We start from the raw sequence: 14,188 nt of genomic DNA, 5'->3' as shown, positions 1-14,188 counted from the left end.
GTGAGCTAATGAATTTCCCACTTGTTCTAAAATGCAGCCCAGACTGACGGCATAGGGCCAAAGCTCACCCCTGTCCAGTCCAAACCTCAGCCCACCCCCAGAGTCCTCTCTCCCTCAAACCCAACAGCCCACTGTCAGGATAGTCCAGCGGTTTTCAAACTTTTTGAGCTATGCCCCCCCGCACTCACCCACTCTCAGTTACAATTCTTGGTTGCACCTCCCCAGCCCAAACAAAAATAGACACAATACCCCTTTGGTTTTCAGGATTGGCAAAGGTGTGTGATGGTCTCTGGGGGCAGAGCCAGTGCTGGGTGTGGAGGCTGCTGGGAGCAGAAATCAGGGCGGCTGCAGTGGACGTTGACAGCAATCCACAAGCTTAGAATTAAAGTTTTTATTTACCATTAAAAGTTAAAATTGAGGTATATGGTACAATTACAATTCTTAAAAAGCCTATCAGTTTAAAAGTGTGGACATGAACAGTTAAGGAAAAGTAGATAAATATTCAAGTTCAGTTCATACAACCTTTTAAGTAAATGTGTATTAAGTGGAGCCTTCTCTTTGCCCATTCTAAAAATCAGCCTTCATTAACTATCAACTCTCTAACCAAAATATATCTGTCATCATAAGTATTATAATTTAAGACATTTATTTAAAATATTGTTTATGCAGGAAAATATTATTAATTCTACAGACGTCATTGCCATTTTCTTCTCCACTGTTCTGCTGAATGAGGTAGTCTGAGATCAGTGGCCTCTAATGTATGTGTAGCATGGAATGAGTAATGCTGGATGCGAAGTCTGTATCTGGAAAGTGAGGTGTCTGACTCACTAGGATGGTGAATGTGGAGGGTAAAGTGAGGTTCCCAGTTCCTGCAGGGACAGTGGATGGGGTAGACTGAGTCTTTTGCCCAATATTGGAATGGCGGATGGGAAGATGTTGGTTCTGGAATGTATATGGGCAGTAAGGCCCAATTCTGCTCAGAGAACCACATCAATGTAATTCCATTCAAACAAACTGGTCTCAGTGCGAGCATAGAGATCCGCAAATATAAACATGCAGGACTGGGACCTATGATACTGCATGGTGTGGCCTCTTGACTATAATGGGAAGTTGGGGTGGGCTCATGTCTCTATTCTATAAAGGGGACGATATCAGATGAGATGTTGTTGTCTCTGCCCCATATTACACAGGTGTGCTGGTAGATGTTCTGAGCGAGGATGTGTGGGCCATACTTGGGATGGTGGTGGTTTGCCTGGGGTTGCAGCTGATATTGGAAATGTATATGATGTAGAGTGGATGAGTATAAAAGTTTTTCTAGTCTATAGCTAGAGTCTGGGTGGGGATGGCGAGCACAGTGAAGATGTATTTATTTATTTATTTATTTATTGACTGGGCAGTGTTATATTTTACATATAATCTTGTTTGTGAGTTATTGTACGAACTATGATGGTATTTGAACTGTTCATTTTCATACCTTAATGCTTGGGTTTTTTTACTTTAAATTGTGACATTATTGGGTATGTATACATTTAAACTTTAATGTTAGGTGGCAACAGAATTGAAAGGTAACTATGATAAGTTTTTGTTGGTTAATCACAGTTGGACTGAATTCATATCACATTATATATTATGGAACTGTTAGGTATACAAAAGACAAAATGGGTTATAAGGACACTACAAACACACTGCACATGGAACTGCAAAATAGATTTTTATTTGCATCCAGGGTTAGGGCTATTCAGTAAAGCCTTCCCTTCTTCCTGAAGTGTAAATAATCTTATTGATTTAAAAACTTGGCTTTTGGACAAATAGTTTGAAACGGTCGGATACTATGATGATGAGCATTATAGAAATGTCTGCAACTAAATGTGAAACCATTTCATGCAGTTGTTGGCCATTAAAAATATTCCCTCACTGTACAGTAATATTTTAGGTGGTAACCATTATACTACATCCAATTTGAGACTGTGGTTTTCAAAGGGGCCTGTGGGAGTTAGGCACTCAGATCCCATTGATTTTTATTAGGATTTAACTGCCTAACTCCCTTCCTCCCTTTGAAAATCCCATCTAGAATAACTAACTTCATGGTTGAAATCACTGCAGAAGCCATTCACATTCGATAACAGCAGTGTTTGCTTTGTTTTTGTTACAGTGTATAAAATGACTGCAATAACTTCTGCAAGAGGAAATACAGAAGTGGTCAGTGTCAGAAGAACGGAATCACATGATGTTTCTGGTATTATCAGTCTCATCAGCTATTTTACTGAAAAAACGTTTGGAAGGATTAATGTCATCTATCTTTTGTAAGTAGCAACATTTTAAGAACATACATGACATTCTCCTCAAGGTGTCCAAAATCATAAGCCACCGTGTTACCTCTCTGCTTCAGCAAGAGAGAGCTTTGCTGGATTGTGTGTCAGCTCCCTGCCTTGCGACTCTGCCAGTCTTAACCTTGTCTTGCAGGTAACAATCAGTGAACTCCAGTTCTCAAGTTCCCCAGAGAGGTCTCTGTCAGTATCCTGTTACTCTCACTTTCTTTCAATATAACAGCACTAAGATAATTCATAGTAAAACTAAGAATATGTTTCTTAATAAAGAACATAGATACCAAGGGTGAGAGAAGCTACCCAAAAGCCCTGCCCCAGGCCGGAGTGGGTCGGGAGCCACAGACTCTCCAGCTGCCTGGGGTGGGGGGGCCAAGAGCAGCCCACAGGCCCCTGGCCCAGGGGAGGTGGAGGGTCCATGGCACGGCTCCCCACAGATGCCCTCACTGCTCTTACCATGGCCGGGCTGCGCCCACCCCCCCAGCCAGAGCCAGGTCCTGGTAAGAACTGCTTGCAGGCAGCTGAGGGGAGCCACTGCTCCTCCTGCCCTGGGCGTGGGGCCCGTGGGGTGGTGTTACCGAAATATCGGGTTTGCCTAGCTGAGAGCCAATAACAGCCTGACAGGGATAAGGAAAAAATGCTTTATTTTGCAGAAGAAAGGAGAGCCTTGTACTTGGTACAAAGACTTCAGCTTATATAAAATTTTACCGTTTTTTATACATTTTTAGACAAAGACCCTTGTGTGTTAATACTTGATTGGTATATATTAACCCCGTGCTTTTTGTTATTTGGTGAGAAAGAACTGGTTTAAAGCAAGATTTTTCTGCTTTAAGGCAGAAGAGAAAAGATAATTTAAAAGTTTAGGCTATGAGGCTTTTGCTTTTTTTTTTACTGGCCGTTTGTAAACTATTAAGAGGGGCTAGCTGTTTGTGGGCTATTAAGGGGGGCCATTAACCTTTAACCATTATCCCAGGCCATTATGGGTAGCCTGGGTTGATGCGGCACATAGCTGGGGGAGTTGATTCTGAGGCAACCGAAGAATGATTTTATGATTGTCAGGCCCATTATGTAATTTACGATTAAGCTGAAGAGACAGGTACTGGGTTGTTTTACGGACAGCAGAGCCTTTGGTTATAGAATTAGACAGACATTTTGCACATTGCATTATTATTTAAATAATATATAGGAAGAAGAGACAGAAAACAATTTATTTAACAATTGTACGGAAAAGGCCAGTGAACCAAGACCCAAGGTCTGGGAGGAGGTCCTCAAAACTAAAGGTGTGATTAAGAGATACAGCATGAAATATAATAGCAGCATTTTTAATAGCTTGTAAATTTTTTTTAATTAAGCTAGAGTGATTAACATAAAAGCAATATTTTTTTTTAATGCGAGCACAAGCTTTTTTTATTTTAGCATTTATGGCAATTAATACATGTTTATTTTGCAAAGCCACTTCTGCTATTTTATTAATTTTTGGTTGCAGTTTTTGGAAAGCGTTTATTGATGCATTAGCTGCTTTCTCAAGCTCTGCAGAAATATTTACAATTGCTTTTTTTTAGTTTAGCTACTTTCATTCCAGGAATGAGCGCACGAACAAAGGAATGGAACCCTGTCTGCCTGACAGCTAGGGGATTTTTGGCCTGCTTGGTTTTAGCCCTTATGGAGGGGGTAAAAAGCTTGAGAATAGCTTTTTAGGTTGAGAATTTGACTAGAATTTAACGTGCTGTTAATTTGGACATTAGGAAAAATTTAGAAATTTTTAGAGGGTTTATTTAAAGACCCACCCATCTGTCTGCTGACACTCAACCAGAAAAGAGAATTACACAGAGATTAGAGGGAATTACGGTTTAATTCAGGTTTTTTTATATTTATTACATTGACCGTTACAGGGGACAGGACAGAAGAATTTTAATTTAACCTCAGAGCTTTATTGCACGCAATGGCTTTTACCCCAAGGAATTACGAACGAGAGGTTCAGTTCCGCTTACGCACTTAACGCCCAAATGAACAGAGCAGAAAAACAACAGTAACCGGTTAAACAGAACAGAACCAGAACCCAGATAGCAAACCAGAACCAGATAAAAGCAGCAAAAAGTCTTGTGGCACCTTATAGACTAACAGACGTTTGGGAGCATGAGCTTTTGTGGGTGAATACCCACTTCGTCGGATGCTGCATCCGACGAAGTGGGTATTCACCCACGAAAGCTCATGCTCCCAAACGTCTCTTAGTCTATAAGGTGCCACAAGACTCTTTGCTGCTTTTACAGATCCAGACTAACACGGCTACCCCTCTGATACAGAACCAGATAGTGTTTTTTTATTTTATTAGGGCTCACCTTATTGGACCACGAACCCCAGGGGCCACGGTGAAGCAGAGAAACGGGCTAAACACCCCGTTGGCGCCGTTCCCAGTTCGCCTCAGCCATTCGGAGTTTAATGTCCTAGCTAGGACAGTCCCATCTGGGTCGCCAGAAACTGTTACCAAAATATCGGGTCTGCCTAGCTGAGAGCCAATAACAGCCTGACAGGGATAAGGAAAAAATGCTTTATTTTGCAGAAGAAAGGAGAGCCTTGTACTTGGTACAAAGACCCCAGCTTATACAAAATTTCACCAGTCTTTTATACATTTTTAGACAAAGACCCTTGTGTGTTAACACTTGATTGGTACATATTAACCCTGTGCTTTTTGTTATCTGGTGAGAAAGAACTGGTTTAAAGCAAGATTTCTCTGCTTTAAGGCAGAAGGGAAAAGATAGTTCAAAAGTTCAGGCTACGAGGCTTCTGCTTTTCTCCCTACTGGCCGTTTGTAAACTATTAAGAGGGGCTAGCTGTTTGTGGGCTATTAAGGGGGGCCATTAACTTTGACAGTGGGGATGCAGGCTGGGGGCTGGTCTTGGGCCCCTCTAACCCAGGCAGGTAGAAGGTCCACGGCATGGCACCCCACAGCTGCCCAGGACCCTGGCTGGGCCCCAGCTGCTGTGCCAGCCTGGTCAGGGGAACAGGGCCTCGGGAGGAAGAGAAGGGGTCGGGGTCGGGGCCCTTCCAAAAAGTGGGATGGCCCTGGCCCCTCCTATTCCGGTGCCACTGAGTGATACTGAGCAAGAGTAAATGAGGTAATTATGGTTACAAGCAAAACAAAATAAAGCACACTTTCTAGTGTCCAATTCTTAACTTTAAAAAGCTACAATCTTTGTCTAAACAGCTTTCTCACTTACATCAAGTTACCAGCACCTCCAGCCTTACAGCAAGAGGACCCAAGGTTCACAGAATCAGAAGGTGCTGTCCCTTTGTTCTCTGAGTGATGGATAACATACTACCTGTGTCATGTGTAGGCTAATAGAGTAGTCAGTAAATACCCAGTAATAAATCAGACACAGCTTTATGGTCCGTATTTTCAAAAGTGTCCACTGATTTTGGGTGCTTCGGTTTCTGTGCCCAGCTTAAGATGTCTTGGGCTTGATTTTCAGAAGTGGTGAGTACCCACAGCTCCAGCTGAAGTCAGTGGGAGTTGCAGTTGTACCTCTGGAAAACTGGGTCCAATATGGCTCAACTGTGTGGTCTAGGTATACTTAATCCCGCCTCAGCGTGGGCAGACGGACTACATGACCTCTTCAGGTCCCTTCTAGCCTTACATTTCTATGATTCTGTGAAGTTGGGCATCTAAAATCAGAGGACCACAGATCAGTCACCAGTTTTGAAAATGTGATTGTTCAACTCTCTTGGTCCCACAGAGAAGATGGATTTACTGGCAGGAAGTGTTTGTATGGTGAGTATCGGCAACCCTATCCTCTGGTTCCCTCATGATGCTGTTGAACAGTTGTTAACTTGAAGACTAAGAAATCTAAAATCACTTTCTGAATCTTCTTTGTCATTTCTTTAACTTTTGCGAATCAAAATTGTTTCTGCAGAGAAAAAGCTAACCTTGCTGTGACACTCAGCAATGAGAAGAATGAGGTTATTGCCCATGCTGCATTTCTGGACTATCCAAATTGGAATCTTGTTGATCAAGCTGATTGGGAATCATTCTTACATGAAAACTACAGTGATGAAAAGTGCACAGTAAGTAATTATTTTTTTTCAGATGTGTTTCACTTGAGAGACCTCAACTTGGTTTTCATTTTGTTCTTTTTGAATACTGTATGTGTTCAATTTTGGGGACAATATAGGGGGGAAAACAATTAAATTGCAACCAATGTTAAAGAGATGTATTACCCTTGTTACATGTATTGCTATTTCCTGGGATTTGGAAAGATCAGTGTAGAAAATGGTATTCCTTTTACTGGAGATTTTTGTTTTGTTTTCCATTCCAAGTGATTTCTTTGTTGTTTGACTAAGTTGGCTAATGGGTTGTTCTCACAAATGTTCTGACTCACTGAAAGTACATCACTTGGGGGTCCTAAACATTCTCCGCACTAGAAAATTATAACATATTAGATTGTATAACATTACCTCTCGTCCTAAAGCACTGTACGTTTTTACAGTATTGCCAACTCTTAGAATTTTATTGAGAGCTTCGCTATATTTGGCATTTTTCTGAAGGCCCTAGCTCCTGGAGTCAAATCATTATGCGAGAATTTCCACTTTCCTTTTTTCAGAAAAGGAAATTTCTAGCCCTTTTTGGTTGTGGAGAAAAGCTGAAAAATTTGAATTCTAAAGGCTCAAAACCCAGAAGGCAAATAGAGAAACCAAAATGTATTATTGTTAAGCCAATCTCATGATTTTTGACCATCTGGAGTTGTCAACACTGACATTATCCAAGTGATAGGCAAGCTGCCTAGAAATAATGTTATCCACTAGTGATATTAGGTAACTGTTTTAAAGAAACTATCAATTCCAGTATTGCCATCTGAAATTGCTGTGTATACTGTTATAATAACTTTAAGAGTTTATTTTAATAACTGAAGACACTAAAGGGAAAAATGCTATTTTTTTCAGTTTGTTTTCTTTGTACACTTGACGGTATTTTGAATACAGTTGATCCCACTGTATTGTTGATGGTGCATGCTTTTCCCCAGGCTGTGCATGGGGTGCTTACCAATATCATCATCAACAAAGCTGTAACTGAACCTGAAGAGACAGTTGGTAGAAGTGTGTACAGAGAAAAGGTGGAAAAGAGAAAGCTTGAGCATGTGTGATGTTGTTGCTCCCATTCCTGCCCTGAGTCCTTTCTGAACATGGGCAAAAAGCAGAACCCTTTTTTATATTTTTAAAAAGAGGATTCTTTGAAATTGAGGATATGTCATTTTAAACGTTTTTTATGGTCCTGATCCAGAAAAGCAATTCAGCATGTGTTTAACTATAGCCACATGAGTATTCCTGTTGACTTCAGATGAAAGCTAAAGTTAAGCACATGCTTAAGTGCTTTATTGGATTAAGGCATATCAGAAAATAGAATTTCAAAAAATTCAATTTGAAAGTGTCTCTTTTTCAGAGCGCAGCAACACTAAAATAGTTTAAGGTCATAAAGTAAAGTATGCTACATCCAATTAAAATTTCAGGGGCATTTACATGGGCAGAATATAATTACCCAAACTGAAACGTGGCAGGGATGTCTAGGTTAACATCCCTACTCAGAACCAGGATTGGAACTGAAGTTCTTGATTCCCAGTGCTACACTTGGACCTCTTTAACAGACCAGTCTCTCTTTCCCCTTTCTCTCTTCCATAATACTATACATTAAAAAAAAAAGGAGGGGGGGAGACATCTCTGTTTTAGAAATGGATCCTGACATTTAGGGCCAGGTTCACTGGTATACGCTGGCTGCTTCCTGCTCCTCCAGCAGTGCAAAACAATAGTAAATCCAGTTTAGTTGGCCAATTATACCATATTTATGGCTGCTTTGCATTGCTGGAACCATGTTTTGGCTACATTGCATATTGGTGAATCTGGCCTTTAGATTTTAATTAGGGATTAAAATACTCAGCGGATCAGGGAAAATATCCCTATCAAAAAGGCAAAGAAGAAAGGAAAAAACATTGAAAGGAGTGATCTATCTGTCTAAGCAAGGCTTTCATTGTCTCACCATTTGGAATAAGGATGAAAAGACAAAACTGCTGAGCAAATTGTAGTTTCCTTCTCCACTTCAGGAGTACTCCTCTGGATGACATTTGTGAGGTTAGCTCTGCAGAGCTGTATATGCCAAATATGAATCTTTAGGCTGACCCTATTCTAGATAGAGAGGTAAACATGAGTGTAGCTAATATATGATGATATAGTGTAAAGGTTTTATTGGCATGAATTTAGGATGGCTGCATTACGTAAAGAATAGCTGAGCCACATGTGAATTATTCAGGCAATTCGTACATTTTCATATGGTAGCAATGTTTTTGGGTCTCATTTTACAGAATAACTGTTTTAGAAATATGTGATTATTTTGCTCTCTGTATAAAAAAAATTACAAAGTGTTTTCAATCAAGTTTTGTTAAATTAAAAATGTAGCTCTGGTGCTTTGAAATTTATAACTGTAATATTAAACTTGAGTGTAAGTCAAATGTTTGGGTTTTTTTGTTGTTGTTTTACTGCATAGAGAGAGAGACACACACAAATCCAATCATTAAGACCCTGCTCCTGCAAACACTTATACACATGAGTAAATTTACCCATGCAGCTAATCCCATTTAGTCAATGAAGCTACTTATGTGTGTTGAGTTACTCACATAAGTATGTACTGACAGGATCGGCAATTAAATTTGTAAATTAAGATTTTAATTACTTAAAAAAACACTATTTGCATGATTTTATTTTATTTTATTCATTTGTTTCTTTGTACTATAGCCTCTGAATACACTGTTTATGCATCTTTTTGTGGCAAAGGATGAATACACAGTTGGATGTGCCGAAGAAATCATTAGGTGAGTTGATGTGTAAGCTGATGCATAGTGAAGCATGTACAATTTCCTACTAACTCTCATCTGTAGAGACTGTGGAATTAAAAGATGGTGATGTAAGAAAAAAGCTTAAAGGTCTATATTAAAAAAACCCAACACTAAATTTCTTAACAATTTCAGTATGTGACATGATATGCCACAACTGTGTGTAGCCTGATATACATTCTAGATTTCAAAGATAGACTCTTACAGTTCTGAATAGTGTAATCCTAACAGTGTAATCTCTTGCTATATCTTTTGCTGTTATTCTTGACATAAATATCATGCGGTCATTGGGACAAATTGATTTTTTCAAGTGGAGGGAGAAGAAGGTTCATAGTGCACAGTTGTGCAGGAAGCCTAAAAGCTGTGGATATTTCTGAAAAATCATTGTCTGCAGGTTATCCTCTGAAATGTTTGTTAGGTACAGACTATGCAGTACAAATAATACAATACAGCAGAGTGCTAGCTCAAATCACAAACAAACAAAGTGCTGGTTAAGTTAGTGAGGTTCAGCGCAAAGCATCCCTACATAAATAGAGTAAATTGCCTTTGGTGCTGTTTCTGTCAATTTTACAGTTACCCTGTAACTGTAAAAGCCAGCCAGAGGTAAAAGTAAGCCGGTATGGTCCGATACGGTGTACCGGCAAGAGCCAGTACACCGCACCGGCTTCCACGGCGGGGACTTAAAGGGCTCTGGGCTCCCCACCACAGTGGGCAGCCCAAAGCCCTTTGAATCCCAACCGCAGCTCTGGCGGCCGGGCTGGGGCCGGGATTTAAAGGGCTCAGAGCTCCCGCGGCTGCAGGGAGCCCAGAGCCCTTTAAATTGCACCCACGGCTCCGGCAGCTGGAGCTGCGGTGGGGATTTAAAGGGCCTGGAGCTCCACGGCGGCCGGAGCCCTGGGCCCTTTAATTTGCCCCTGAGCCCCAGGGGCTCCCAGCCACCTCTGCAGCTGGGAGCCCCGGGTTGATTTAAAGGCCCTGGGGCTCCCAGCCACAGCTGGTGCCCCAGGGCCTTTAAATCTTGAGAGGCCCCGCCCCTTCTGGATAAGGCCACGCCCCCCTCAGGACTCCGGCAGTACCGGTAAGTCCTGTAAATTACTTTCACCCCTGAAGCCAGCTCATCCAGATGCAGGTCAAATATCTGCCAGCAGAGATCTGGCGTCTTTAATTTTTCACCACTGGGGAACTGATATAAAAAGAAAGCTATATGAAATCACAGGATTAGGAGATTAAAGAGAGAAATGGGGTTGAAAAAACAATGAAAAGGCCTTAATAATTTTCATGTAATCTTTTTTGAGATTTTAATTTTTTATCCATGTACATTTATGAGGGAAAATTCAGGCACTGAAGAAAAAAGTTTCTTTCATTAAGAGACTTGCTGCTAAATTTGATGTGTGTAGTTACTGAGACTAAATAAAGTAATATTGTTTGTCCAGGACAGTTTTTAAGGCAGTACCAGAAGTGCACTTTATTCTTCTTTTCGTACCAAGTGATGTGGATTTAGGTAAGAGTTTATTTAGTATTATTTTAATCTTAAAACAATTAGTGTAGTCTTACGTATCATTATGATTAATACAATTGTGTGGTTTTCAACATATTAACAGAAGTAATTGTCCTCTAGACCTGTGGAAGAACTAATCCTAACATACCATTTTATACTTCGAAAAGCATAATCTCAGCTACATTGCTTAACGTTACATAAAAAGGCTAACAGTGTATGGTCCTGATCTGCCATGGTAGTAGAGCATAGCACAGTATCATGGCCTAAATATGAAATCACATTTTGCTCAAACATTCCTACTAATGGGTTAAGAAATTTCTTGGTGAAATTCCTTGATAGTTTTTAACTTGTTTTTGTCCTTCTTAGGCCCAGGCTTAGGAGCTTTTTTTGAGCAGATGACGAGTGTTCCAGGTTCGACAGTTGATGTGGACTTTACTTTGTTTGTGTGCCACAGGCACCAACATTGTCCCCAGCTGTACATTCGCAAAGCAAGGTAATATGCCTTCATCTGCTTTGTTTGTCTGGATCAATTGAAGGAATCCTGTGACTACGAATTGAGACTGTGTCATTTTAATTAAATCACCTAAATGTCTCCTCCTCACATTTTCCAGTTTTCTTGATGACCCAAGCTGTTGACTCATGACTGCTACTTTTATTAAAGAGACAATATGGGTGAGGTAATATCTCTTGCTGGACCAAGATACTACCTCACCCCATCTTGTCTCTCTCTTATATCCTGGGACCAACAACTACAACAAATCTGCATAGTTACTTTTAGTCTAATTTGTCACAAGACTAGTTGTATTTTTTGTAAGATAGGTAGCCTTATTTCCATATGATTAAACTGATGGTTTTATAGCAGTAATACAGTTTCCAGATTTTGATGTTTCTCCTATGCATCTGTTTATTTCCCCATGTCATGTTGCTACATATTTTACTGGGTATAGAACTTTTGTAACTTCCACGTTGCCTCTTGGAGTATCTTGCTGTGTAGTTCCTGTTTTCTCTTATTAGGCCAAATTCTGACCAACTGGGCAAAGTCTGGATACGTAGATTTTGCTGTAAAGGAATTGCATCTGCATAATAAAACTGAGTAAGGAGGCCTTAGGCCCAGCAGTCCTTCAAACATGCTAGTGCCTGCCTTCCTAAACATTGTTTGGCACTTGTGAATTTACTCTGTACAAACCCACTGGGGAACCCCTTAGCAATCTCTACTCACTGTCTGCCTGGGCAGGCCGCCTCCATGCTGCAGAGGGGGTGCAAGAAGAAAACAGGGATAATAATCCTACTTTTCTCCCACCCTTTGTCTGTCTTATTTATGTCAATTGTGACCAGTTTGGGGCAGGAACTGTAGTTTGTACAGTGCCTTCCACAGTGGAGCCCAGAACTCGGTTTGGGCTTTTAGGTACTAATGTAATACAAATAATAATAATAACAACAACAAATAGTGAATAAATTAAATAGTGCAGAATCCAGCTGTGTGGCTATCTACTTCTCAGTCCTCCAGCTCATTGGAAGTGTAGCGTTTCTGTCACATTTAAGCCTTAGGTGGTCATTATATCCTTGCAAAATTCATCCCTAGTTCTTTGCTCTCCATTTTATTATTCTCCATAACATTTTCAGTACAGTCTAGGTCCCTATAACCAAGAGGTGTTATTCACAAAGGAGCTGCACGTGTTTTCTCCTCTCAGGAAAGGTATTCCATTGCAATTCCGTTTTTAAAGAAAAAAAATCAGTTTCTTTTAACTAGGAAGTTGGGAGGAATATGTTTCTTAAATCATTCTGTGTGTTTATGTACTGTGAAACGCTGCTCCAGGATGTTCTTTACAGGTTTGAAACCTATGCTCTTCTCCAAAGAGCATCCACCACAGTAAAGCTCCAAATGCGAAATCACTTAACACATATTTCAACATGCCAGCGTTGGCGTGCAGACTGGTTTGTACTTCTCTTTGAGTTCACATTCAATCATTTTTTATATTTTATACTCTCCACTATCGATCAGTCGCGTGTGAAGGGACCTTAGTGTTGAAGTAATAGCGCAAGGTAAACTCACTCCTGGGCCTTCAAAGGTATCCATGCCCTTTGATTCTATCCATCATGTTTGTCTTTTATTAATCTGAAGTACATTTTTACCTTTGGGGGCTGTCAAACAATGCAGTTTGGGAAATAACATTTTTGACATGATTGAAAATGTTAAGAAAGCCATTCCAGTGTTATACTGAAGGGATCCCATCTTGCCTGAGTTTTTGTAATACATATAGGGTAATAATGGAATGGTTAGCTTTAATGAAAAGCAGGGTAGAAAACTAACCAACCAACTGTTTACTCCTTTTAAATAATGTAACTACTTGTGCTGTAAAATTCATAGTTTAGTATAGTTTGTCACAGATTCTTCTAGTAAGCTAAATTATGTTTACTACTGATGCTTTTCCTTCCCTTTTCCTCTGTATTTGCCTTTATACTTCACTAGAATCCGTAGTGACATTCAGTGGAAACTCTTTAGAGACTTATCCATGAAAGGGTTTTGACGCAATCCCCAGCCACCTGCCTAGCAACACGTTCTGGGTCAATGATACGAGATTAGAGTAATCTCTGTTCCCTCGCCCCCTTGCCCACAGGAAAAAATATGCTGTAAATTGATCCTTTGCTTAACCCCTGTATATTGAAGTTATTCTTTATCTGACCTTTAAAATGTGAAATAAAGCTGTAGCATCCTAGAACACAAACCAGTGAGCTTTCATATTGAAGTCCCTTGCCTGTACCTTGCCATTCGATCTAATTATCATTGTTTGTGCTTCTCTTTACTTTACAGCTGTGTACAATAGATCACAAATCTGCCTTTACAGTGGTGTTTGTTTGTTCCAGTCTGGGAAGACAGTAGAATAGTATCCATATGTGTGAAAAGCCACTGCCTCTTATCAAATAAAAAAGGCAGGGGGGTGGTTTGTAGACGTAAACATTGTGGTTCTCATCCTGCAACACGTAGCATGTGGGGAGGCTGTTGCACTCACGGGGAGCCCCACTGACCTCAGTGGAGCTTTGCATGCATGCCGAAGTTATCTCATGCTACAGGCTTGCAGGATCAGGGCCCAAATCCTGAAATGTGATCTTTGGCAACCTCGCGTTTTAGGAGGGAGAGTGTAAATTTCAGTATTGCACTGCTTTAAAAGGGCCAGTGGCAGCAGTGTAATGAAATGTCATAGTGGTAAATATATAGGGTTAACACTTAAGTTTAACTGAAAAAAATTGTATTTCTTATCACTTTCTACCTTTCACTGGTTGGCACAATAAAACAGCAAGTTTAAATTCTAGTACAACCTGATGGATTTGAACAGAAAGTCTAGTTTTGATTATTTGAAATTTCATAATAAACACACTATATAAAATTCAGTTAAAGTAATGAAGACATGGTAATAGACTCCACTAGAGGAGTCTAACCATGAAATCTTGCCTGAGAAGAATGGAGAGACCACCATTTTTGAGTGTGAATT

At 40.3% G+C, this 14,188-nt stretch overlaps 1 protein-coding gene across 7 annotated transcripts in view; it reads left to right on the top strand.

Annotated features, from left to right (window-relative positions):
• Nucleotides 1-14,188, top strand: part of CFAP61 (cilia and flagella associated protein 61) — a 209,147-nt gene that overhangs the window by 17,344 nt on the left and 177,615 nt on the right. For 6 of the 7 annotated variants that reach the window (XM_039528376.1, XM_039528379.1, XM_039528377.1 and 3 more), the window contains exons 2-6: nucleotides 2,153-2,303; nucleotides 6,236-6,386; nucleotides 9,102-9,178; nucleotides 10,633-10,700; nucleotides 11,064-11,190. In XM_039528376.1, the coding sequence (XP_039384310.1) occupies nucleotides 2,153-2,303; nucleotides 6,236-6,386; nucleotides 9,102-9,178; nucleotides 10,633-10,700; nucleotides 11,064-11,190 (574 nt within the window). Of the gene's footprint in view, nucleotides 1-68; nucleotides 276-2,152; nucleotides 2,304-6,235; nucleotides 6,387-9,101; nucleotides 9,179-10,632; nucleotides 10,701-11,063; nucleotides 11,191-14,188 lie in introns of those variants that run through there. The other variant, XM_039528378.1, reaches the window with a different exon arrangement.

Source organism: Mauremys reevesii, linkage group 3, assembly GCF_016161935.1.
Source record: "Mauremys reevesii isolate NIE-2019 linkage group 3, ASM1616193v1, whole genome shotgun sequence".
NCBI classification, from domain to species: domain Eukaryota; kingdom Metazoa; phylum Chordata; order Testudines; family Geoemydidae; genus Mauremys; species Mauremys reevesii.
The sequence above is the reverse complement of the archived record's forward strand: the minus strand, read 5'-3'. Positions and strand labels throughout refer to the sequence as shown.